This window comes from Tupaia chinensis, unplaced genomic scaffold, assembly GCF_000334495.1.
Source record: "Tupaia chinensis unplaced genomic scaffold, TupChi_1.0 Scaffold143333_1, whole genome shotgun sequence".
NCBI classification, from domain to species: Eukaryota; Metazoa; Chordata; class Mammalia; order Scandentia; family Tupaiidae; genus Tupaia; species Tupaia belangeri.
In genome coordinates, this window is record NW_006203177.1 from 82,427 (window position 1) to 108,682 (window position 26,256).

The 26,256-nt window shown below is 39.8% G+C and overlaps 1 protein-coding gene across 6 annotated transcripts in view; it reads right to left on the reverse strand.

Moving 5' to 3' along the window:
* The window catches only part of PHC3 (polyhomeotic homolog 3), an 87,743-nt gene that overhangs the window by 10,417 nt on the left and 51,070 nt on the right, over positions 1–26,256 (reverse strand). For 5 of the 6 annotated variants that reach the window (XM_006163854.3, XM_027766421.1, XM_014582254.2 and 2 more), the window contains 6 exons: positions 21,997–22,150; positions 16,048–16,298; positions 9,479–9,638; positions 5,810–5,924; positions 4,277–4,409; positions 3,954–4,185 (listed from right to left, as the gene is read on the reverse strand). In XM_006163854.3, coding sequence (XP_006163916.1) covers positions 3,954–4,185; positions 4,277–4,409; positions 5,810–5,924; positions 9,479–9,638; positions 16,048–16,298; positions 21,997–22,150 — 1,045 coding nt within the window. Of the gene's footprint in view, positions 1–3,953; positions 4,186–4,276; positions 4,410–5,809; positions 5,925–9,478; positions 9,639–16,047; positions 16,299–21,996; positions 22,151–26,256 lie in introns of those variants that run through there. The other variant, XM_027766422.1, reaches the window with a different exon arrangement.

Sequence of the window (26,256 nt, forward strand, 5' to 3'; positions counted from 1 at the left end):
CCCCCAGGTCCTCTGTACCTTTATCTAATATAGCGATCAGCTTTTTAATTTCTCTATTTTAATAATTCCTCAGACTTCTGAAAACTGACATTTCCATACCCTCTACAAAACTTTTACCGTTATGCCTATTTACTGTATTAAAAAAAAAAAAAAAAAAAAAAAAAAAAAAAAAAAAAAAAAAAAAAAAAAAAAAAAAAAAAAAAAAAAAAAAAAAAAAAAAAATAAAACCTATATAGTTGAAATGGAATTACTCACCATAGAAAAGCCCTTTTTCTTTTCCCAGAGGTAGCTCTCAACAACACTGGGCAGATAAAACTGACTAATCTTGCATCTAGGTGTGACTTCATCCTTCTTTTAATGAAAGAACTAATGTTCTTCTCTCTTCAGTCTTACTTATAAGAACACAGGAAAGAAAAGGAGAGAAAGATAGGGTAGGACTTATTCAGACTCAGAAAACAGGAGCAATGGGAAGTGATGAGGATCATAGAGCTGCATTTGGGAACAGAAACAAGGAGCTCTCTGTGAGGAAAACACGTAACACGTTCTTGTTCCCCTGAACTGTAAGTTTCCTCTTCAAATGTTTTTATGGAGGTCAATAGTAAATGAATTAGCAAAATAATAAAGAATAAAAAGTATTTTAGGAAACAGCATGATCAAATAGGAATGTATTATTTTCAGAAGTTTAGGTCATAGCTTTAAGCCAACCACAAGAGTATAGTTACATTAGTACAGAAATGAGAAAACTAAGTGATTTAAGAAAGAAAGAAAAAAAAAAAGGAAATCAGAAGTAAGTTTGTTTCCGGAAATTAAAAAAAAAAAACTTTTTATTTTCTTTTTAATTTTAAGGGGTCAGCCACGCGGCATGTTGGAAATACACTGTTCCAGGATGCTGAAGCCATGTGGAAGCGCAGGTCAGTTCCTGGACTGACCCATACACACCAGGCATGCAGGTACGCCCATGATCTTGGCTTGCTGAGAAGACCGGGAGGAGGACTGCAGCAGGAGACCCTGCTGAGTGTCCCCCTTACTGGATAAATAAGCTTTATAATAAATGTCTAAGTATGGGAACCAGCAGTTAGCGTAATGGCTATGTCGCTGGACTCCCACGTGGTCAGCCACGGTTCGCATCCTGGACCCAGTGGCTTAAAACTCACACCGGGTGTGTGTGCGTGCATGCCCAAGATCCCGAGAGGAGAATGGAGGAGAAGGGATTGCAGAGTGACCATCCCCCCTAGGGGGTGATTTCTCGCTTTCTATATCTATGTCTCTGTCTGGCGAGCACACGCGCCTTATAGCGTAAATCTCTCCAAAAATAAATAAATAAATAAATAAATGTTTAAGTAGTCGAGGTATACTGTGAGTGTCTGACATTAACGACATCTACTTTCATATGAACTGGCTGGAGCCCAGGATGTACATAAAATACGCATCAACCGAAGCAACCAGCCAGCTCACGGGATCTGCCTCACCAGAAGTGCATGCAGCTCCCCACACAGCACGGCTCTCTGCACATAAACTCTGTGTCTAAAGTTACCTCTCCAGCTAAACGCGAAACAAAAACACCCTGCACAAAAACTGACTTCAGTCAAGTTGGTGAAATGATAGGACTGTTACTCAACACTACTGAAAAAACAAAGTCCCAGGATCAGTACTACAAACACCAGTAAAAAGTCATATATTCTTAAATGCTTCCTATTCTGAAGAAATCAAATCTACTGTGAATTCACTGATCGACAAATACAGAACTGATCTTTAAAAAGGCACTTCACAGGACCAGCAGATGGCATAGTGGCTATGTTGCTGGACTCCCACATGGTTGACCGCGGTTCAAGTCCTGGACCCCCAAGACCTGAAAATCACACTGGGCTTGTGTGCGTACAAGCCCAAGATCCTAAGAGATGAATGAAGAAGGGACTGTGACATGGCCATCCCCTTTGGAGGGTGATTTCTCACTTTCCCTCTCATTGTCTCTTTCCTTTCTTCAGCCAGTGCACATGCCCTAAGGTAACAACTTAATAAATAAATAAATAGTTAGATAAATAAATAAATAAATAAATGGTAGCTCACCATATCAAGGAAGAGTTTAAAAAGATAAACTGCAGTTAATTAAAAATAAGAAGAATCATTCCTATAGAGAAATTTCAATGCACAGAAAATTAGAAATAGCAATTTTCATTCTGATAACAGCTCTGAGATTCAATGTACTACACAGTCTCTAACAAAGGCCCAACATCATGTTTAAAAAGATGATACGTGAGAGGTAAACACAGGCATAAATATAAAATATCCTGATTAAAGATGAAAGGAAGCATCTCCTCAACTGGGAAGAAAATACCGAAGAGATCACATCATTAATGTGAAAAGTTTAAGAGCACCCTACTTCGCGGGGTGGAAAACCAGGCCTGAATGAATTATAAGAGATTCAAAATGAAGTTTACAAAGGTCAGAGGAGCAAAGAGAAATGAAGACAAGGCATTTTCTGGCATGAGATTTTCCTTAAGCTACAGGACTGACCATAGAAAAACTTTGAAAAATGTGATTTAACTAATCATACAAATAAACTTATTATTTGGCCTCTCAAAGAAGTTTTGAAATACTCCTATTTCATCAATAAAGAAAAACAGAGTTATGTTAAGCAGACTCTAAAATAGTACAAAGTTATTCTAAATTGTAAAGCAGTCTTTTAATTTGTAATCTTCTCTAAACAACTGGCAACAAAGTTGTCTAGATGAACTCAGCAAGACAAGGGCATCAAGCTAAAAACAATAAGCTATGTTTTGTTTAATTTAACTCAAATAAAGAGAATGAGTCAAGAATTAGTTTGGTTCTAAGAAAGTAGCCAAGGGTGGCCACGTGGCAGGCACATGGATGCTGGGGAACATTACCCTTTCCCAGGGGAAAAAAAAAAAAAGAATAGAAATAGAAGTGATAGAAGAATTAGCAGTATCTATTATTTGTTAATTATCTGGGCAACTACTTTTCTTAGGATATGAACCAACCTATCCCTGGTAGATAGTTTCAATGAGTTACACTCTTCTGGAAAGCTTGTAACAAAAGAAATGGTATGATTCACAATAAAACCAAAAGGGAACAGTATTTTAAAATCTCATTTTCCATACTGATAAGGTCAAAGTGAGTAAGATTTGCTGACTTAAAAATATGTATAGTTTTAATACATATAACCAGTGGCACCTGAAAATAAACAAAGGTGTAGCTGCCTTTACTAGCCAGCCCCTTGGAGAAAGTGGAAATAAAAGACTTGCTGCATTAAAGAAGAGACTTAAGCTGATGGAAAGAGTATCAAAATGAGAGGTAAAGCAGGAAAGCATAAGTAGAAAAGTCACCCGCAATACTGGAATGAGTATTGTCACTGAAGTTGAGCTATATGCTTGAAAAATGAGATTTCAGAAATGTTCTTGATGTTTATTTATAGAAAAGAATCAAAGAATGCGCCTTCCTTTCAAAGAACCGGCTTGATTTTTTAAAAGGAAATCAAAATGTTACCAAATTCTAAAAAGGTCTGATTAGCTTTTGGAAAAAAAAAAAAAGTAGTCTCCTATTTCATTTTTAAAAAGGCTAAATTAGGAAATAAAGAGAAAATCGAATAGAAAAAATAGAAGAACAGAAGAAGTGTCTGATTCAATCTCTCTACTGACCTCTCAAGAGAAATCAGACTGAAGAGAAGAGAGCACCTTTAATATCTTCACCAGCTGAGGTGTCACAGCGGAAGCAGGACTAGTCAGTTTTTATCGACTTGGGAGTATGAGAAAAGACCCAGTTGTGCTGAAGGAATAAGCGAGAGGAAACAGATCACATTTCAGTAGCGAATGCCACCGCATTTATGCATACACAGTACTTCTCTAGTCCTCTGTGCAAAAGATGAGGATGGATCTAACATCATCCGTGTGTGAATTCACAAGAAAACACAGAGGCCAGAGTGGTGAATTACGTACCAGGCAAAGAATGGATGAAGGCCCAGACGTCATCGACTGTCCATATAGATGGCTCTGTTTGTGCAACCGGTAGCAAGTCACTATTCTCAGGCATCTTCCTGATTCTCACATCCCGAAGCTCACGTTCTCTCTCCCGCTCACTCTGTCTGCGCAAACGAGTTGTCATGGTGGATGGCACAGAATCTTCATGAGAAGCCAAGTCTTCTTCTGCAGATGGATAAGTAATTGGAAGCTGGAAAATGTAGTACAAGTAAAATACAGCATTGCACTTTCCTTGCATTTCTGAAAAGGGCATTATACATCGAAGCGAGGTTTCTACAGACCTGCCGAAGGATGTGTTCTCTTGCTGCCCCATCAGGACCACTTGGACGGCGGCCACGATGCCCAAGACTCTGACTATCAGGCTTACGGTTCCAACGGCTAAGTGCAAATTTCTTAGAACAGCTAACATTGTACCTAAGAAATTCAAGTTAAGAAAAGATATTAAATGATACATGGGAGACTCTACTTAGTATTTAGTTATGACTCAGAGCAATTATGAATCAGTAAGTACCATATAACAATAATATAACCTCATAAAGCAAAACACAGTTCAATGGATTTACTTATGCTGAAAATCAAATAATGGCCTCTGTGTGTAACATAGTATTTCTTAATATAATACTGGGTACCTATAACAACGTATTGACGTTTTCTACAAAATACAGACAGATGATCAATTTTCACATTTTGTATGCTATGACGATGCTTAGGGAATGAATGTAAATTAATTCAAAAACAGTTTTAGGGGAAAAAAGCTCATGGAAATACATGTAATGGGAAAACTATGTATGAATTTCGAAAAGTTTTTGTACCAAAATAAATTCATACTTTAATTGTAAAAAAAAAGAGGTTAATACAACAATGGGAGGAGCTTAAGGTGCTTTAGTAAGATATTTCAAATGTTACTGAAATCAAAGAGTATAAAAAAGGTAAGATTTCAAAGTTAAACAAGAAATCCATTGCTCCCACTATTCAAAAGTTCAAAATTCTTTAAAATTAGCTGAAAGATGTTTTTATTTTATCAAAATAGACTATGTAGGGCCAGCACCATAGCACAGCAGTTAAGTGTTACGCATAGAAAGCCAGATTCCCACGGGGCTGACCACAGTTCAAATCCTGGCCACGGTGGCTCCAGAGAAACACTGGATGCATGTGTATACATGCCCCAGACGGTGAAAAGGTGGAGAAGTGGAGAAAAAGGGCCTGTGGCCTGACCATATCCTGCTGGGTGGTTTCTCTCTCTCTGGTGAGCATGCACACCCTCTGGCAATTAAACAAATTGCCTAACATTTTTGAACAAAGATCTTTGTAAGGGATGATGACAGGCCAAGAGGGCCTAAATCGTTTGATGGGTTCCATAGCCCCAGAATGTCTTCCGTGAAGGACCAGATAGTAGTTTAGGTTTTGTGAGCCATGCAAGTCACGGTCATAACTACTCAACTCTGCCTCTATAGTGTGAAAGCAGCCATAGAAAACACTGGAGGAGCATGGGTGTGCTCCAGTAAACCCATGGTCACCACTGAAATAGGAATTTCACGTAATTTTCATGTGTCATAAAATGTTATTCTTTTGATTCTCCCTCAAATACCTAAATTAAAAAACAAAACAAAACAAAAAAACCCTCAGGAGTCAAACAGAAAATAAGCAGGAGGTGAAATGCTCCAAACTACAAAACTTTTTGAGAACCGACATGATCCTCCAAGTAAAAAACTTCAACATCTAGGTCTAACTATTAATAAACTATAAGAAGGGTTTTGGTTTTGTTACATCGGTTGCTAACTTATCCTTTGGAAAACTCAAGAGCACAGAAATACCTTTTGGCACATGACATAGTGCAGAATCGTTTTGACCGCAGAAATTCATTAGCATAACCCATTTTTCCACAGAATTCACACTTGAGCAGCTCACTGTCCATTTCTTCTAATGTCTCTAAAAAAGAAGGAAACAAAGGGGAAGAAGTACTAAAAGATGTACTGAGAAGTACCATTTGATACCGGTGAGACAGTCACGTGCCTTACCCTGACTAATGAAAGTACAGACTAACAGGCAGCCATTTTAAGGAAATCCTCAGGACTTTGCTCTTCATAAGCAAAAACCATCAATTCAGTAGTAATAAGAAAGAAATAGTCTCAAAACAAGTAAGAACTGCCCCATTCAGTGACCTAGTTTTAAAGCCTTAGACTTACTGTCTGTAACTCATTGAAAATGTATCGTCTATTGTCCCCTCATTATCTTTCTTTTGGAGATGCCCTAGTTCCAAACTACACCACAAGCTTCTCGAGGAGGGGGGTTGTCTTGTACTTCTTTCCACACATGTGCACCTCCCAGGCCAGTACGGTCCACACAGGCCACGCGTCCCTCACCTGTGGACCCTGAGTATCACGAATGCTGTGCTGAGGCGTCCTCAGCAGGGCTCCTGTTCTTCCTCCATGTGCACGCCAGGGGAACACTTCGTAAACTGTTTTTTGCCTAGAACTTTCACTTATATACTTACTGTAGAATAAGGAAAGAAAAAATAATGCCTGCACATTCGTCTCTACCACTTTTCAGCTCAAATGAGAAATTTCTCAGTACAGTGTGCATAACGAGAGGGTCCTTTAAAAGTTAACAAAAATTCATCATAAAAAAACCGTGTGTGGATTTTGATTTATTTTTGTACACACCAAAAAACCCCACTTGTACTTTACTTTCATTTTGCATTAACTTTTTAAAAAAGAATTATTTATTTATTTAATTCCATTTGTTATTATTATTTTTTAATTTGACCAGGCAAGGACAGAGAGAGAGAGAAAGGGAAAGCGAGAAAGCAAACTGCCAGGTTCGGGATTCGAACCATGGTCAGCCATGTGGGAATACACTATCTTTAACCATCATGCCATTTGCTGCCCCCCATTTTGCATTAACTTTTTATAATACATACTTTAAAATTTCTTTAATTTGTTATCATCATTATTTTATTTGCTGTAAGATATATGTGCTCATCAGCGAGAAATAGAGGATGAGAGGGAAAGTGAGAAAGCAAGGTGCCAGGTCTGGAACTTGAGCCACAATCAGCTATGTGGGAGTCCAGCACCACATCACCTGCTGCCTCCCCCATTAACTTTTTTTTAGGTTTCTGCCATAGGATGCGTGCACTCACTGGATAGAGAGAGAGATAGTGCAAGGGAAACTGAGAAATCACCCCCCAGGGGGATGGGCACACCAGTCCCTTCTCCTCCATTCTCCTGGGATTTGAAGCATGCAGGCACGTGTACCCAGCATGATTTTCAAGCCACCAGGTCCAGGATTCAAGTTGTGGTCGGCCATATGGGAGTCCAGCATCTTAACCGTCATGCCATCTGCTGGCCCCTCCAATAATTTAAGTCGAGTAAAATCAAGTATTTGGGAATTAAATAAAATTAAAATTCATAACAAAAAAGACAAAATGTAAGATCTTGTTTGGATCCTAATTTGAACCAAATTACTACAAAAGGATATTTTTAAATAATCAGGGAAATATGAATAAGGACCAGCTATTAGAAAACACCAAAGAATTAAATAAAATAATTATTTAAAAATTACTAATATTATTATGTATGATAACATTACAGTTATATAAGACAACATCATTTTTAAGAGATGTGCACTGGGGGCCAGCAGGTGGCATGACGGTAAGGTGCTGGACTCCCATACAGCCGACTACAGTTTGAGTCCTGGTCCAGGTGGCTTGACAATCACACTGGGTACATACGTAGGTGTGCCCAAAATCCCAAGAGGAGAAGGGAGCAGAAGAGAGTAAGGCATGGTCATTCCCCCATTTCTCATTTCCCCTCCCTCTATCTCTCTCCAGTGATTGCTTACATCCTATGGTTAAATAAATAAATATGTCCTGTAGAATATAGCTGGTTGTTTTTTATTTAAATAAAAAATTCAGAATCTCATCCCTCCTCCCAGGAAAACTATAAGAATTTGGTGATTTTAAGCCCCAAACTCAAGGTCTCAAAGCAATAATTTTTGTGTTTGTCTTCCTTCAGTCATTTAGTATGCCCCTACCACCTTGACATATATAGAATATTCATTATTAGAATAAAGCATTAAAGAGGATTCCTTGATATTAAGGAGAGTGATAATAGTGATAATTTTCTTTTCTTTTTTTTTTTGGAGAGGTTTTTGCTCTAGGGCATGTATGCTTGCCAGAAGGACAGAGAGAGAAAAAGAGACAGAAAGCAAGAAATACCCCCCCAAAGGGGATGGCCACGTCGCAATCCCTTCTCCTCCATTTCCTTCTTGGGATCTTGGGCATGCATGCACAAGCGCCTGGCCTGAGTTTAAGCAACCGGGACCGGGGCTCAAACTGCGGTCAACTACATAGGAGTCCAGCGACATAGCCATTACATCAACTGCTGGTCCTCCCCCCCCCTTTTTTTTAATAAAGATTTTTGCTATAGGGCGTGTACACTTACAGAAAGACAGAGAGAGACTGGGAGACAGAAACTGAGAAATCACCCCCGGGGGGATGGCCACACTATAACCCCTTCTCCTCCATTCTTCCCCTTGGGATTTTGGGCATGTGCACACACACCCGGCATGAGTTTTAAGCCACCAGGTCCAGGACTTGAACCATGTTCACCTATGTGGGAGTCCAGCGATATAACCATTACACCATCTGCTGATCCCAAGTGAAAAATCACCCCCCTGGGGAATGGCCATGTCACAATCCCTTCTCCATTCTCCTCCGAGGATTTGTGTGGTGAATTTCGAGCCACCAGGTCTGGGAGTCAAACTGCAGTCAGCCAAGTGGGAATCCAGCAATGTAACCACTGGGCCATCTGCTCACCTCTTTTTTATCAAATGTTGTCTGGGACCAGCACGTGGCATGGTGGTTAAGGTGATGGACTCCCACATGGCCAACCACGATTTGAGTCCTAGAATTGGTGGCTTGCTTTCTCACTTTCCTTCTCCCTCTCTCTGTCTGGCTCTGGAGAGTGCACATGTCCTATAGCAAAATTAATAATAATAATGATAAATATTAAAATAATTCTTTATAAAAAGTATTAACACTTCTTGATTAAAGAACAGACCCCTAATATAAGTGTAATACTCAACTGGTATCAAACTTCAGACTGTGGAACGTTCAAAACTAAATAACCTAAGAGCTCTAAATTTTTCAGCAACCTCAGTAAAACAGTCATTACTTAAGTCTGCTTTAAAATAAAGGAGTTAGTTGGCTGTTTTGACGCTAAAATTCTGAATTACCTTCCCTCATACATGATGGACCTTTTCTCACACACTCCTTCAAAAGTCAAAGTCCCTTTGTACAAATTAGCGCCAATGTTGCTGTTTTAGTTACTTTGCTGTTGAAGGTCTGCTAGTTTCCCTATCACTCCAGTCAAATACCACTGTATGAGAATGACTAGAAATACTTCCGAGTGAAAACTTATGCAGAATAAGAATCTATGCTGTGTCTCAAGCAGTAAAAGGTATCTTAAGCGAAACCCACAAACCTTCAGCAATCATGTCTTCCATCTCTGTGTCAGAGGAGTTATCTGCATGCTTTGCATTATTCTGTAGCTCTGGCTGAACATGCACAGAATTTATCACCTGATTATCCAAAAGAGACCTTTTCTTCACAGGCTGTTCTATTAGCAAAGATGAACGACTCACCTTTAAAAGGGAGAGAGAAGGAAATGAAACAATTTCTAAAAAGATGTTCAGAAATAATTTAAAAACCTTGAAATGAATGGTATCTGTGATCATTTACTTGTTCAACTGATCATGATATGACTTATTCATTGTTTTATGCCTACAAAAAGATTAGGTGATCCAGATATAAATATTTTATGTGAATACTTAAAAATGTTCATAGAAAAATTGAATTAAAGAATGAGTTTATTGGGAACCAGCAGTTAGCGTAATGGCTATGTCGCTGGACTCCCATGTAGTCGACCGCAGTTCGCGTCCCGGACCCGGTGGCTTAAAACTCACGCCGGGCGCGTGTGCGTGCGTGCCCATGATCCCGAGAGGAGAATGGAGGAGAAGGGATTGCGGCGTGACCATCCCCCCTGGGGGGTGATTTCTCGCTTTCTGTCTCTATGTCTCTCTCTGTCTGTCTGGCGAGCGCACGCGCCCTATAGCGAAAATCTCTCTCAAAAAAAAAAAAAAGAATGAGTTTATTTTAGTGTAAAAAATTTTTGACTCCATGCATAATATTTTTATAATATACATTTTCCATGAGCTTTATGAAGGCCTCTCATACTTCTGATCTCCAGCAGTATAGTTATGTCAACATCTCCGTCAAATACAGTCTAGTGTTCGAGATTAGTAGTTCTTTATTGGTTCATCAGGAAAGTCATGATGCATTTTTGCATAGAAAAAAATACGTCATGACTTCCCTGATGGCCTACTAAAAAGGTCTTAGAATCTGATTCTTCCTTATGCTCAGAATTAATACTAATCAAGTTATCCTGCACTATGAATATTCTCCAGTAGCTCAACTCAATATTGAATGACAAAGGCAGTAACTCCAAGTATATTTAGAAGTTGGATTTTTTCTTTTAACTTTTTTTTTTTTTTAATTCCCAGGAAGTGTGTCCCCTCCCAGGGAGAGGAGAGAGAGGGAAGAAAGAAACCACAAATAGGGTATAATCATACTGTAATCTTTCTGCATTTCTCATCCTGTTGAAATTTTAGGCACACATGCATACACACCCAGGGTGTTTTTCCAGCCAACAGAGCCAGTAGACAAACCACAGTTGACTATGTGGGGTCCAGCTCCTTAAACCAGTAAACTTGGCGCTGGCCTAATTAACTTTTAAAAATAAAAATACTATTCAATTAAGCAATTTTCTCTCAAGTTCTATGTGATGACTAATTTTTTTCCTTCAGAAACTAAGGTTTTACATATGTCTGCAATACAAATAAAAGATCAGCAGTAATTTTGACTATCTTAAGTTTTTTCTACAACTTTTTAGATATATCTTTCATGCATAAAGATTTCTATTTGTAGGGTTAGTAATGGTCAAGACAGACCATCTCGCATGTATTTTGTAGATAAGGAGACCGATGTTAACTGTTTAGCTGATAATCTTTACAACAGCAGAGTCAAGGCTGAAACTCTAGTTTCTTGACTCCTATTTCAGCAATCTACTCCACTTCATCACACGCACTTCAACACGGTCCAGCCTGTGGCATGGAGCTTTGTAAAGGCAGCTGGATCACACGTGGCCGACTGTGTGGTCTGAGTAACAACATGCTGGTAAGTGAGTGCCTCCAAATCCCAAAGGCAAAAAGAAATGAAGGGACTGTGGCATGACCATTCCCCATGAGAGGGCTTTCTCACTCCCCCACCCCCTTTCTCTCCAGTGAGTGCACATGCTCTCGGGCAAAAAATAATAATAAATTTAAAATTTTAAAAATTAACATAAACAAAATATTCACTTATGTTCAGTGTACTCGGTTAAGTCATGAATACTACTTATGTTTTTGGCAAAAACAATTTAGACCAAAAATACTGATTCACCGGCCAATCCACAGCTAATCTGAAAAAAAACCAGGATGACTAATGTATTCTTCCAGAAACTGGTAGGTCTCCAGTACCTGCCACACCTGGGGAACAACAGGTGATTCAAAATTTCTATTTTTTTCTTTTGAGAGGTTTTTGCTATAGGGCACGTGCACTCGCCAGACAGACAGAGAGACAGAAAGCGAGAAATCACCCCCCAGGGGGGATGGCCACGCTGCAATCCTTCTCCTCCATTCTCCTCTCGGGATCTTGGGCACACATGCACACGCGCCTGGCATGAGTTTAAGCCACCAGGTCCGAGACGCGAACCGCGGTCGACTACGTGGGAGTCCAGCGACATAGCCATTACGCTAACTGCTGGTCCCAGGTGATTCAAAATTTCTACATTTAACCTTAGACTGTATTCATCCACAAACTTTTAAATTTTGTTCATTTCAGTTATATATCTAATATGCCTCAAGTAAAATTTATGGACATTACAGCTACAAAAAAACTATAATATTCATTGCTGCCATGGGTATAGACTGTTGGTAGACAAATACATTTAAATACTCTTTCCAGAAAATAATTTGGCAACATCTATCAAATACTTTGGCAATAAAATATCAATTTGGCCTGTGTGTGTGAGAGATATGGTACAATAACTCTATTTCTAGGAATTTATGCTAATAAAATTATTTAAAACATGGACAATTTAAACACAAAGATAATACTTTCAGAGTTATTTTTAAAATTTATTCTTTTATTTTTTATTTTTTTTTGGAGAAGTTTTTGCTATCTGGCATGTGCACTCGCCAGAAAGAGAGAGACGGGACCAGCAGTTAGCATAATGGCTACGTTGCTGAACTCCCACGTAGTCAACCACGGTTCGAGTCCTGGACCCGGTGACTTAAACTCATGCTGGGCGCATGTGTGTGCGTGCCCAAGATCCTGAGAGGAGAGTGGAGGAGAAGGGATTGCAGCGTGGCCATCTCCGCTGGGGGGTGATTTCTCACTTTCTGTCTCTCTGTCTCTCTCTGTCTGTCTGGCGAGCACACGCGCCCTATGGCAAAAAAACCTCTCAAAAAAAAAGACAGAGACAGACAGAAAGCAAGAAATCACCCCCTGGGGGGGAGGGCCAAATCATACCCCCTTCTCCTCCATTCTCCTTTCGGGATCTTGGACACACATGCACATGCGCCCAGTACTGAGTTTAAGCCACCAGGTCTAGGGCTCAAACCACAGTTGACTACAGGGGAGTCCAGCAACATAGCCATTACACCATCTGCTGGTCCCTAAAATTTATTTTTAGAGAGTTTTGTTTGTTTGTTTGCTATTGGGCATGTGTTCACTGAAGAGAGAGAGAGAGAGAGAGTGAGAAATCAGCCATCTGGGGGATGGCCATGCCACCCCTTTCTCCTCCATTCTCCTCTCAGGACTTTGGGCACCCAGCATGAGTTTCAAGCCCTCAGGTCCAGGTCTCAAACTACAGCTGGCCATGTGGGAGTCCAGCACCTTCAGCACTACACTGCCCGCTGGCCCCTAGAGCTATAATATTATAAACAGTAAAAAACAAACAAGCAAACCGGAATATAAATGTCCAACAAAAAGGAATACATTTATTATGGCTGTCCATAAAGTGAAACATGTCATCTTTCAAAATGTTTAAGGATAGGCCCAGCCATGGTGGCACAGGAAGTAGGGTACCACTGTGTAATGCTGGAAGCCATATGGAAGGCTGGGTATTCTGATCCCAGGTCAACCTGAGCACCAGGTGCTCATGCCTTGATCCTGGCTGGCTGGAAATGGGTTAGGGGTAAGATACCACAGCATAATGAAATGCTGTCAAGAGTTTCTCTCAAGATAAACTAAACTCCAAAAAGAAACAAAGGGCAACCCAAGGCCTAGTGGTTAAGGGAACTGGTTCCAAGGCCATCTGCAGTTCAAATTCTAGCGCTGGTGGCTTGGTAAATACCCTGGGTGTATGTGGATGCAGGCCCCACATACAGACAAGATGGAGAAATAGAAAAGGAGAGGTTGTGGCATGTTCACTCCATCAGCGGAGGCGTTCCTCCTCTCGGTCTCTCTGTGATGAGTTCACATACTCTTTGGCAATTAAAAGTTTAATGATATGGGAAAATAAATGCTCAATCACTAAGTGAAAGAAGCAGCTGGACCAGCCAATGGCACACCAGTGAAGACTGAATCCTACATGGCCAACTGTGTAATTCGAGTCCCAGACCTGGTAGCCTGAGAAACATTCTATCAGATTTGTACCTGCCCAAAAATTCCAAGAGGAGAATGGAAGAGAAGGGACTGCGAAGTGGCCATCCTCCCTAGGGGGTGCTTTCTCACTTTCCCTCTCTCTCCCTATCTCTCTCTGGCAAGTGCATGAGCCTTGTAGCAAATTAAAATAAATACATACATAAATAAATAAAGCAGTACTGTATTTATTGTAATAATCTTGGTCATGTAAAATATATATACATAGTATTGTGGATTATTCATTCTGTACATAGCCTAAATTTTCTATTTAAAATGTGTACAATTTTGTCACTAAAAAAAATCACTGTGCCACCAGCTGATGCTGACCCTAGTTTTATATTCTACCTGTCTTTGATTTATTTTTTAATGAAGAATTATTTTATTTTATTTTATTTACTTACTTATTTCAATTTGACCAGAGAGGGATAGAGCGAGAGAGAGGTAAAGCAAGCCACCAGGTCCAGGACTTGAACCACAGTTGGCCATGTAGGAGTCTAGCACCCTTAACCACCATGCCACCCACCGGCCCTTGACTTATTTTCTAAAGAAAAATGTTCACCTCTAGCTACTAGCATATAAATTATGTATAGCTAGTCTCAAATTTGAAGACTTGTAGTGATAAAGTACCTCCATTTTGAAGCAAGCATTTTAAAAATGTAATTGAGAGCCAATATTTAGGAATAATGAGAAAAATCAATCTAACTGTAAGCCATCAATTGGGTAACTTCAGATGTATCAGGTAATTGGGAAGTTAGTATTTTCTGCACACACATTAAAGCTCACAAAGTATCACATACAAAAAACACCATTTTAAAACTAATAGACTTTAGGTTTCATTTTAGTTTCCTTAAAAAAATAGAAGTTTATTTAATTGGAATAAACTTCCAACTACCTTTCTCTAAAAATTATAAAATTGCTAGCTCTCTATTCTGAAAATATTTTCATTTATTCCTTAGTTTATATGTCTAAATAGCTAGTATAAAAACTCTAAAAATATTATCTAGAAATATACAAAGGATAAAGATGGATTAATTATAGATCAAAATTGAAAATTAAAAAAAATATAAAACTACAAGCTTTTAGGGGAATTTGTAAGAAAATTGTTAATAAAGAGTAAGAGGGGAACCAGCAGTTAGCGTAATAGGTATGTCGCTGGGCTCCCACATAGTCGACCGCGGTTCGCGTCCCGGACCCGGTGGCTTAAAACTCACACCAGGCGCGTCTGCGTGCGTGCCCAAGATCCCGAGAGGAGAATGGAGCAGAAGGGATTGTGGTGTGACCATTCCCCCTGAGGGGTGATTTCTCGCTTTCTGTCTCTATGTCTCTCTGTCTGTCTGGCGAGCGCACGCGCCCTATAGCGAAAATCTCTCCAAAAAAAATAAAAATAGAAAAAAAAAGAGTAAGAGTACATATAAATAAAAGGAAGAGGCTATGAGAAGGTGCAGAGTAAAAAATAATAGTAATATGTATTTAAAATCTAGATATGTATAACAATGTGATATCCGATATGGAAGATGAGTATGTATATATCCTTGATTTGTTATATACTCTTTGCATGCTCTGAAAAACCATACTGTACCTCACAAAAATGTAAATCAAATATATATAGACCAGAAATCATCATTTTTTTAAATGACAAGTTTTGTTTTGTTTTCTTTTCTTTTCAGAGACATTTTTGCTATTCTGCACATGGCTCAGCACAGAGACAGAGGAAAGCAAGAAATCACCCCCCCGGGAGGGTGGCCACAACGCAATCTCTTCTCCATCCTCCTCTCGGGATTTTGGGCACACATACATGTGCCCAGTGTGAGTTTCAAGCCTCCAGGTCTAGGACTCCATTTGGAGTCAACTGTGGGGGAGACTAGCACCTTAACCACTATGCCACTGGCTGGGCCCCAAATTACAAGTCTTTATAAGAGAACAATAATAGGCAGTTTAAAAAATAATGTCTGTGGAGGCCAGAAGATGGCACAGTGCTGAAGGTACTGGATCCCACGTAGCAGACTGCACAGTTCAAGTATCAGACCCAGCATCTTGAAAAACACACCAGGCACCAATGCATGAGTGCCCAAAATCCCAACAAGAGAATGAAGGAGAAAAGAGTATAGCATGGCTATCCCCCATGGAGTGATTTCTTATCCTCTCTCTCTTATCTCTCTGGCAAGAACAAGTGCCCTATAGCAAAAATAAATAAAATAAATAAAAAATAAATAAAAAACAATGTTTGTAAATTAAAGCCCATGCATGCACGAGAGCATGTGTGTACACGTACATAGACACACAGACACACACACCCTTATTACTTACTGGAAATGGCTCCAATCCCTCCTGAATCACAAAGCCTTCAATGACATGGGTCAAGATCTGGGGTTTAACGATTGCCTTTGGAGGTTTGTTCTCTATGCTGGGGATGCTGCCGGGTACAGACGTACTATTACTTCTTGTGGTCGCAGCTGGAAGTAAGAGCGGAGGTGGAGGGACAGAGACATGTGAGGGGTCTGACGGAGACTTAATCACTGAAGCACTGACTGACGCAGCAGCAGGTAATTCCACTTGCTCTGGAAATAAAAAGTTCATTTTTTTGATGTTTAGCATTTTATTCAGGCATACAAAGGAATCTGAGAATAAACAGTAACAGTTAGTATCTGGTGCTTTTAAAAACTGTTCTGAAGGGACCAGCAGATGGCATAATGGTTACACTGCTGGATTCCCACAGTCAACTGTGGTTCAAGTTCCGGACCTGGCGGCTTAAAACTCATGCCGGGCATGTATGTGTGCCCAAGATCCCAAAAGGAGAATGGAGGAGAAGTGATTATGGCATGGTCATCCCCCCTGGAGGGGTGACTTCTGGCTTTCTGTCTCTCTGTCTCTAGCTTTCTGGTGAGCAGATGTGTCCTATAGCAAAAATCTCTCAAAAAAACAAACAAAACAAAACAAAACAAAACAAACCCTGTTATAAGTTATGATACATTAGGCAATAAGCCAATCAATAAAACAATGTCAACGCATTATTACAAAAAAATGTTCTAAGACCTTTGTATTTATTATCTCATTTAATCCATACAATAATATTTTTCATCTTTTTTTTTTTTTTTTTTAAGATTTTTGTCATAGGGCTCATGAGCTCACTCGAGAGAAACAGAGAGTATGAGAGGAAAAGCGAGAACTTATCCTCCAGGGGGAATGGCCATGCCGCAATCCCTTCTCCTCTATCCTCCTCCTGGGATCTTAAGCATGCATGCACACAGGCAATCCAGTATGATTTTCAAGCTGCCAGCCAGGACTAGAACTGAGGTCAGCCATGTGGGAGTCCAGAGACAGTAAGAGGCAAGGTGAGAAATCATCCCCCGGGGCGATGGTCACACTGCAATCCCTTCTCCATTATCCTCCTGGATTTTGAGCACACACGCCCAGCTTGAATTCTGAACTGCTGGATCCAGGACTCGAACTGTGATCAGTCATGTGGAAGTCCAGCACCTTAACCACTTAGCCACCTGCTGGTCTTTAAGAATTTTTTATCTTAAGTTTATTTATGTATTTATTTATTTTGCCATAAGCAAGAGAGACAGAGACAGTACCCCCACCAGGGTCCCAATGCCATGATTCGCCTCCAGCTCCAGCCAGCCCTGATCATGGACACTGGATTATCAAACTGAGGAGTTCCACAAAAATCCTATCCCACATACCCAATCTTCACATATACTTCTAGGGAACAAGGATAAAAGATACACAATTCCAAAGCAGGACTGAAAGGTATTTTTATTTTGGAAGGACAAAATTACAAGGAGCTAAAACATAAAATTTCTATGTCACTTACAGATACTCTGTTACTTTAGAAATATAAAACCGGGCCAGCTCCTGGCATGATAGTTAAACCAGCTGAATCCCAATAGGCAGCTGCATGGTTCCAGTTCTGAACCTGACAGCTTGAGAAACACACCGAGTATCACCCCATGGGGATGCCTGCTCACTTTCCCTCTTGCCCTCTCCCCACTCTCTCAAGTGAATGCACGCACCCACTGGCAAATTTTAAAAAAGATAAAACAAACAAACAAAGAAATATAAAGCTACAGGGCTGGCCCTGAAGTCTAATGATTAAGGAAGCTGGATCCCAAATTCTAACAGGACAGAGAAATGGAGAAGAAATTATGGCATGACCCTGCCTCATCAGAGAGTGCTTTCTCCCTTTCTGCCTCTCTCTAGTGAGCGAGCGCATGCACCCTCTGCAATTGAAAGAAAGAAAGAGACAGACAGAAAGCAAGCAAGCTGTATTAAGTATAATTCGGTTTGTTCAGAAAATACTGCTTGGGGCTGACAAGTGGCCTGAAGTTAAGGCGCCTGGATCCCCCCTGGCTGACTGCGTGGCTGAGTCCTGGACCCGGTGGGGGGGCACGTATGTGTATGTATCCTAACTCCAGAGAGAAGAATGAAAGAGAGGGGACTGTGGTGTGGCCATTCCCCTGGAGGGTGATTTCTCACTTTCTTTCTCACTGTCTCTGTCTCTCTCTGGTGAGTACATGTGCCCTAAAGCAAAAACCTCTTTAAAAAAAAAAAAAGGCACCCCCCCAATGTGGGATGGCCACACTATAACCACTTTTCCAATCTCCTCTAGGGATTCTGAGCAGAGAGACATGCATATCTACCATGTTTTCAAGTCGCCCGGTCCAGGATTCCAACCACACAACGAGCCATGTGGAATCTAGCCACCTTACCCAGCACGCCACCAGCTGGCCTCGTTACTGACTTTTTGAAGATGCTAATAGCTATTATTTGCCAGTTTATAATAAGCTGTTGAAATTGAAAATGCAAGAAACATTGACATATACAGAACAGAAAGACAATTTAAGACAAGTGTGAAAGAAAACCCACGTTAACTAGCATCACTTGGTCACAAGTTACTATTGTTTATTCACAGTCTCATTTTGTAAGCAAGAGCTATGAGCTTTTTATTTTGGTATGGATGTTTCTTACTTTTAAATAATGTTTATACATTTATAATAACAAGTCTGAGGCCGGAGTGTGCTGCAGTGGTAAGAGGTAACACTCTACCAGCTGACCCACATAGGTGGGTTCCAGAGGTCTCCCTAAGCACACCAGGCCCTGGGATGCCCATGATTCAGGGCTGGCTGAGGCTGGGAGTGGACTAGTGTCAAGACCTTGTTAAGAGCACCAACTCTCACTCTCACTCTCTCTCTCTCTCTTACTCATGGAAGAAATAAATAAGCAAACTTAAAAAACAAAATGAATCTTTTTTAAAAATCTGTTACAGGGGCCAGCAGTTAGCACAGTGGCTATGTCGCTGAACTCCCATGTAGTCGACAGCGGTTCATGTCCCGGACCCAGTGGCTTAAAACTCACGCCAGGCACGTGTGCATGCTCGCCCAAGATCTCAAGAAGAGAATGGAGGAGAAGGGATTGTGGCGTGGCCATCCCTCCTGGGGGGTGATTTCTCGCTTTCTGTCTCTTTGTCTCTCTCTGCCTATCTGGCGAGCGCACGGCACGCACCCTATAGCAAAAACCTCTACAAAAAAAAAAAAAATCTGTTATATAAAATGTTTAAAGTTTTATTTCCATTTTGTGATAGAGAGCGTGTATGTGCACACAGAAAGCAAGTTAACAGGTCCCATCATGTCGCACTCCTGCTCTTCCCTTGTCCCCCAGCTCCTCAGGATCCTGGGCATGTAACTCCTGACACGTTTCAGGTTAAAACCATCAGGAACTAAACTGGCAGTGGGCCACGTGGTTCCTAGCACTGAGTCCAGTATGCTACCATCATGTCTCCCAGGCTGGGCCATAATTCTACATCATTTTATCAAGTAATCTTTTGTTTTGTTTTGTTTATTCTCCAAGAGGGAGACAATGTTAAAAGAAAATTACATTTCCCCTCCTATGCTTTCCAGACACTTACAATAGAGTAAGGAAATAAAGCCCTGAGAGAAGGGAGGAGAAAGGTATGAGGCATGCTGGAGAAAGTAGAGGGCCAGGGCTGCTTTGACAGCAGACAGGGTCAGGGCCCTCTACAAGCTGTTTCCACGCCTTCCCAGCTGAAAGTGACCATGAGGACCATGGGACTGCTCGACAGCACTGAGTGCTTACAACAGAGCCTGAAGAAAGGTCAGTACTATTTAGAGCAAGGGTCAGCAAAGTTCTGTAAAGAGCAACTACTCAACTTTGTGGTCATTGTCACAGAAGCAGACACAGAAAATATCTGAACAAGTGACTATAACTATGTTCCTTCCAACTTTTTTTTAATGGATGATGAAATTTGAATTTCACATAATTTTCACATGATATAAACAATTACTCCTGATATTTTTCTACCATTCAAAAATTTTAAAACCATCCTTAGCTTGGACCATACAAAAATAAACAGCAGGGAAGATTTGAACAGTGAGCTTAGTTTGCCAATCCCTGACCCAAGTAAAATATACATACATTTAAAAAACAAAACAAACAAACAAAAACACACAACAGAGGCCAGGAGATGATGTAGCAGTTACATCCTGGACTACCACATGGCTGACCTCGGTTCTAGTCCTGTGCCCTGGTGTCTTCAAACTCATGCCAGGTACTTGTGCATGTATGCATGCCCAAGATTCTGGGAGGAGAATGGAGAAGGGATTTTGGCTTGCCCATCCCCCCCAGGGGGTAATTTCTCTCTCTCTCTCTCTCTCTCTCTCTCTCCAGAGAGTCTAAATGCTCTAAGGCAAAAACCTCTACAACAAACAAACAAAAACCACACAGAACATATCTTTTTCTTAAGACAGACATCGGGCTGTAGGTTATACTTATGTTTTAGTAAGTACCTAGTGTTCACAGTAAATTTGATCCTGTGAGGCAGAGTGTAGAGATTTTTAAAAAGTACACAGGATATTTACTTACACTCCGTAGAAGTAGTGAAGGAGGGGAAAGAATTAAAATGTGTAAATATGAGATTTTTAAAACCCATCTCTCTTGTAAAAATTAATGAAGCTTACCTTGAGTACTATAAGTATTAACACTTTTTTTATTTAAAAGAATTATTTTATTTTTAAAACTTATTCATACATACATACATACATACATATATATATATATCCCAGAGGGGACAAAGTGAGAGAGAGAGAAGGTGAAAAAGCAAGCCACCAGATGCAGGACTTGAACTGAGGTCAGCCATATGGGAGTCCAGCGCCCCTAACCACCATGCAACTGCCGGCCCCAGTGTTAACACTTTTTAAAGCATGTATTCAGCCTGGATCATAAACAATTGTGAGAAATATCAGATATGAGTTAGAATGCTCTGTAACTTTTGGAAAGTATAATTCAAATCTTTCGATAGAATTTTTTCTTTCTTGGCCAGAGGGCACATGCACTCACCAGAGACAAAGAGGAGACGGAGAGAGCACCCCCAGTGGGGCAAGGTCACGGCACAACCCCGTCTCCATCCTGGGATGGAGGGCGCACACATACACACACGCACCAGCATGTTTTTCAAGTTGCCATGGCTGAGACCTGAGCCAGTGTCGGCCATACTACTCCTTTAACCACTAGGCTACAGGGTCAGACCTAGAATTTTGATTTAGTCTTTTCTTTGCTTTTTTATTGGTATATCTCTTTCAGACTAGATCCTCCATGTATCTTTTGCATATTGTATCCCCCCCTTCTTTATTTTGTTCAATTTGCTAGAGGGTATATGCTCACTGAAGAGAGAGGAAAAGAATGAGAAAGCAAGAGAGCACCGCCATGGAGAATCCCGTCTCCTCCATTTCTACCTCCTTGCAAGATTTTGGGCATGCTCACAAACACACACACACATGCATGCATATCGTTCGAGTGGCTGAGTCTGAGACTTGAATTGCACATCAACCATATGGGATCCAGTTGCTTTAACTATCATACCACCGGTTGACCTGACTTATTCTAATTTTTAAGCTAGACATACCTTGACAGTGAACCCGAATGGCATATGAAACACATCTGCACAGACCACTAAATATTAGAAGACTGAAATTATATGATTCTCATTTGGATTCCTCTGAAAAATTTATGAACTACTTAGCTTCCCTGGTATTAAAGAATTGTCCAAGGAGGCAAATAATTCTTATTCACTCTTTAGGCTGTTCTTCATCAAAAAACAAAAACGTGAATTCGAATCTATCCTTTCCAATGATTAGCTACAGGAATTAATTCCTTAATTCCATCTCAAGTGAAAAAAGATTTTACCATTACTGACATTTACTCAGTAGAAAAAGTTCCCTAAATTTTGTATTTCCTCACCTAACAAAGGATGTTCAGAACTCAAATCTTCTCCTCTCCCCACAGTCACCGCTGCAGGAGACAATGTTGGTGGTGGGGGTGTTCTATCCATCCGGACACATTCATCTGACTCTTCTGGCATTTCTTCTTCACACACATCTTCAACTTGATAAACCTGCAAAGATAAATCACACTGCCTTAAAGTGTTTCAAAAAATAAATTTAATGAAGTGCCCTTTATTTTAAAAAACTAAATTCTCGGTGTATATAATTTAAATACAAGGCAAGTGACTATTCTGACAGGTTGAAAGGAAACTTTCAAATTACTCAGTTTTCTAAAATAGTTTTGATACTACACTGAAAGTGAGTACCAAACATCACTAAAGATTCCAAGAAGATGATAGTCAAGTTTTGACATATTTTTAACTTTGAGAATTAAAAAAGAACTTTTTATTTTATACAACCAAATAATTATTTTTGTTAACTTCTGTCATTAGATACCGATACTGCTCACAAGCACATTAAGTAAATCTTCAAATGACATACAATACATTAGAAAATATACTGCCAAGAGGCTACACCCCGTCCTTCATTAATTAAAGATCATATTATGATGACTAGTATTTGAGTATCTACAAAAATGCAATTACATCTTTTCTGTTCTGCTTAAGAATCTAATGAATCTTTGCAAGCAGGAAATATCTTTCTGAAACAATACACACACATACAGCCATGCACACCCACAACCTAACCCATCTGACATTATTTTTTTTTAATTTATTTTATTTCATTTTATGCATCATCACTATTAACTTGTTAATCAGAGAGAGACAGGGGGAATGTGAGAAAGGCAGCTGCCAGATCCGGAATTCGAACCACGGTCAGCCATGTGGGAGTCCAGTGCCCTTAATCACCACGCCACCTGCTGGCCCCCTGACATTATTTTTCTAGTTCTCTAATACTATTCAATACTTAAGAAAGAGAGTTGTTAAGTTTTTAACTTTTAACTACCTTATTATTCAATTGTTAAGATTATACTTTTCAAGGAAGGTGGACTCAAAAGCACTCTGGGGAAGAGCTCCGTAACTAGAAATAAGTTATTACTGCTGTTTTATTAAACTTAAGGCTTAATTTGCAAAGTGTACTTCTAACAACTGATATAGATGTTTTAATCTTTTGTTTATTATTTATTTACCCATCACTTATGACGGATGACAAATTACTCAAAATAAACTCCAAAACAATTCGCTTCCCTTCTTTTGTGTACAAAGCTTATTACTTAAATTTACAAGGACCATTATTTTTTTAAGATTACATACCAGACTAATTCATATTCCGAAAAATGTTTAAAAAATGAAAACTTTCAACATTTACGAAAAGCCTTGCGACACCTAAAATTGTATGTATTTTAACTATTGAAAAGTTTGTAACTTGAAGTACATAAAATTAAACATAAACGTGGTCAAGTTTCTGAAAGGCATATAAACAACGTGTTCTAAAAGAAACTGAAGTTCCACCTCTAAAGGAAAACCTAACAATAAGCAATAGAGCTAAAAATATAAAATAAAATATTTCCTGGGTCAGCAGGGAATGTGGTGGTTAAGGTGGCTGTATCCCAAATGGCCAACTGCGCGGTTCAAGTCCAGACCTAGTGGTACGTGTGTATGTGCCCAAAATCCCGAGAGGAGAACGGAGAAAGGATTGACTGTGGGCATTTTCTTCTAAGGAGTGCTTTCTCACTTTCTCTTTCTCTCTCTGTCTTCCACAAGTCACACGTACCCTATTGCAAACTTAAAAAAATTTTTTCCAAGACTCTCATAGAATAAAACATCTTGTTACTCTTTTTAAAACTGAAAGACCCGGGACCAGCAGTTAGCGTAATGGCTATGTCGCTGGACTCCCACATAGTCGACCGCAGTTCAAGTCCTGTACCCGGCGGCTTAAACTCATGCTGGGCGCATGTGTGTGCGTGCCCAAGATCACAAGAGGAGAATAGAGGAGAAGGGATTGTGGCGTGGCCATCCCCGCTGGGGGGTGATTTCTCGCTTTCTGTCTCTCTGTCTCTTTCTGGCGAGCACATGCGCCCTATAGCAAAAACCTCTTAAAAAAAAAAAAAAAAAAACTGAAAGACCCTACTGTTACAGATCTGTTATATATAACATGCAAAATCAGCTACCAAATAGGTTAAGTTTTAAAAGTCATTTGCTCACAAGTCGCACCTAGAAACCTGTTTCACAAGAGATGCCCCCATCTCATGTGTGGATCTCAGAAGGGAAGGTGGCCTGTTGTTACTGTGCACTGCAAGGATGACAGCTTTTAACACCTGTTCATGACGATAATTTTTTAAATGATGATAATGCTCAATACAGAAGAAAAAAAATCGGGGGCGGGGGTAAGAAAAGAAAATAAACAAAAATAAACAAGAACCAACCAACAAACAAAAAAATGCAGGGCCACTACTGCAGCCTGGTGAATAAGGGAGGCTGATGTCATGTGGCTGGCATTGTTGAATCTCGGCCCTTGCAAACTGAAAGTCACACCAGGTGCATGTGCATGTGTGCCCCCAAGTCTGGATGGGATGGAGAAATGAAAAAGAAGAGACTGCAGCGTGCCCACGCCACTAGAGGGTGCTTTCACTCTTTCTCTATTGAGCTCACATCCTCTGGCAATTAGAAATAAACAAAAGAGGGACTAGTAGCATAATGGCTATGTTGCTGGACTCCCATGTAGTTGACCACGGTTCAAGTCCCAGACCCAGTGGCTTAAGCTCACACAGGGCACATGTGCATGCATGCCCAACATCCCAAGAGGAGAATGAAGGAGAAGGGATTGCGGCGTAGCCATCCCCCCAGGGGGTGATCTCTCACTTTCTGTCTCTCTCTGTCTTTCTGGCAAGCACACACGCCCTGTAAGAAAAATCTCTCTCTCAAAAAAAAAAAAAAAAATCTACAAAAAGAATAAAGAAACAAACAAAAGGGGCATCTGTTACCACACTGATGAACATGAGTGGTGGGGTACGGGTGCTAATGCAGAGTATGGTTTTATCAACTGGCTCAGTTTATCTATTACTATGCATAACATTCCTGTACTAGATCCTACCTTCTTTCAAAGAGCATTATCTTTTCTTAAAACTCCCAGGGCTGGCAGATGGTGTGTGGTGGTGAAGGTGCTAGGCTCCCACATGGTTGACTGGTTTGAGTCCCAGACCTGGTGGCTTTCTTGCTCACTTTCCCTCTGTCTCTCTCTGGTCAAATTAAATAATAATAATAATAATAAATAAAACTAAATAATTCTTTAAAAAATGAAAATTCCTTTCATCTTAATATTGCCACATGTAATGCAAACATCTGTGAAAGTATCTTTTTCCTTTATTTTATTTTTAAAATTTATGTGATAGGGTACCTGTGCTTGCTAGAGAGACAAAGACAGAGAGGGAAAAATAAAAAATCACCCCCAAGGGAAAATAGGCATGCTGTAATCCCTTCTCTTCTGCTCTCAGGATCTTGGGCACCCACACACATGTGTCTGGCATGTTTTTCAAGCTGCTGGGCTGAGACTTGAACACCTGGAATCCAGCCACCTTAACCACCATGCAACTGGCTGGCCCTCTAGCATCTTTCAAGGAATAAAAGTTTGATCATGCACAGAATTCTAATTTTAAAAATAATTAAAGAGTTTTAAAGAATGGAATCACAACACAAATAATATATTTTGAAATAATCTATCACAGAATACTGTAAAATATTTCTTTATAGTTAATCTAGCTGTACACACTTTCTTCCAAGTCTCCCATGTAAAAGCAAAATGAGTTAATGAACAAAAGTGGCATGACAAATCTGTCACAGACATTGGCACAATCAGCATTATAAACTCTAAATGTGACAACTGAAGCTCTGTAAAACCCAAAGTGGAGGTTTTGCTCACAAAATCACTTGGAACTACACACAGCAATTACTATTTAGCTCGTAACTGTAACTATCTTAAAAGTAGCAAAGACCATAAACTTCTCTCACTAAATCCCATTATTCTCACCAGTTTCTGTCCTAAATAAACTGAGAATCATTTGTTTATTACTTCTAAGTGATCTAACTTCAACATACCTTATTTATACCCAAAATGTCAATATAAAAACTTCAATTCTTTGATGAATACATCTTTTTAAAAATATACTAATTTTACTTTAATTTACGCTCATCTTAACAATTCCATGTCTCTTAAGAAATAAATTTCTCTGTACTTTGAAACAATCAGGAAAGTAATTTGTGCAAAAAAATGTGTTTTT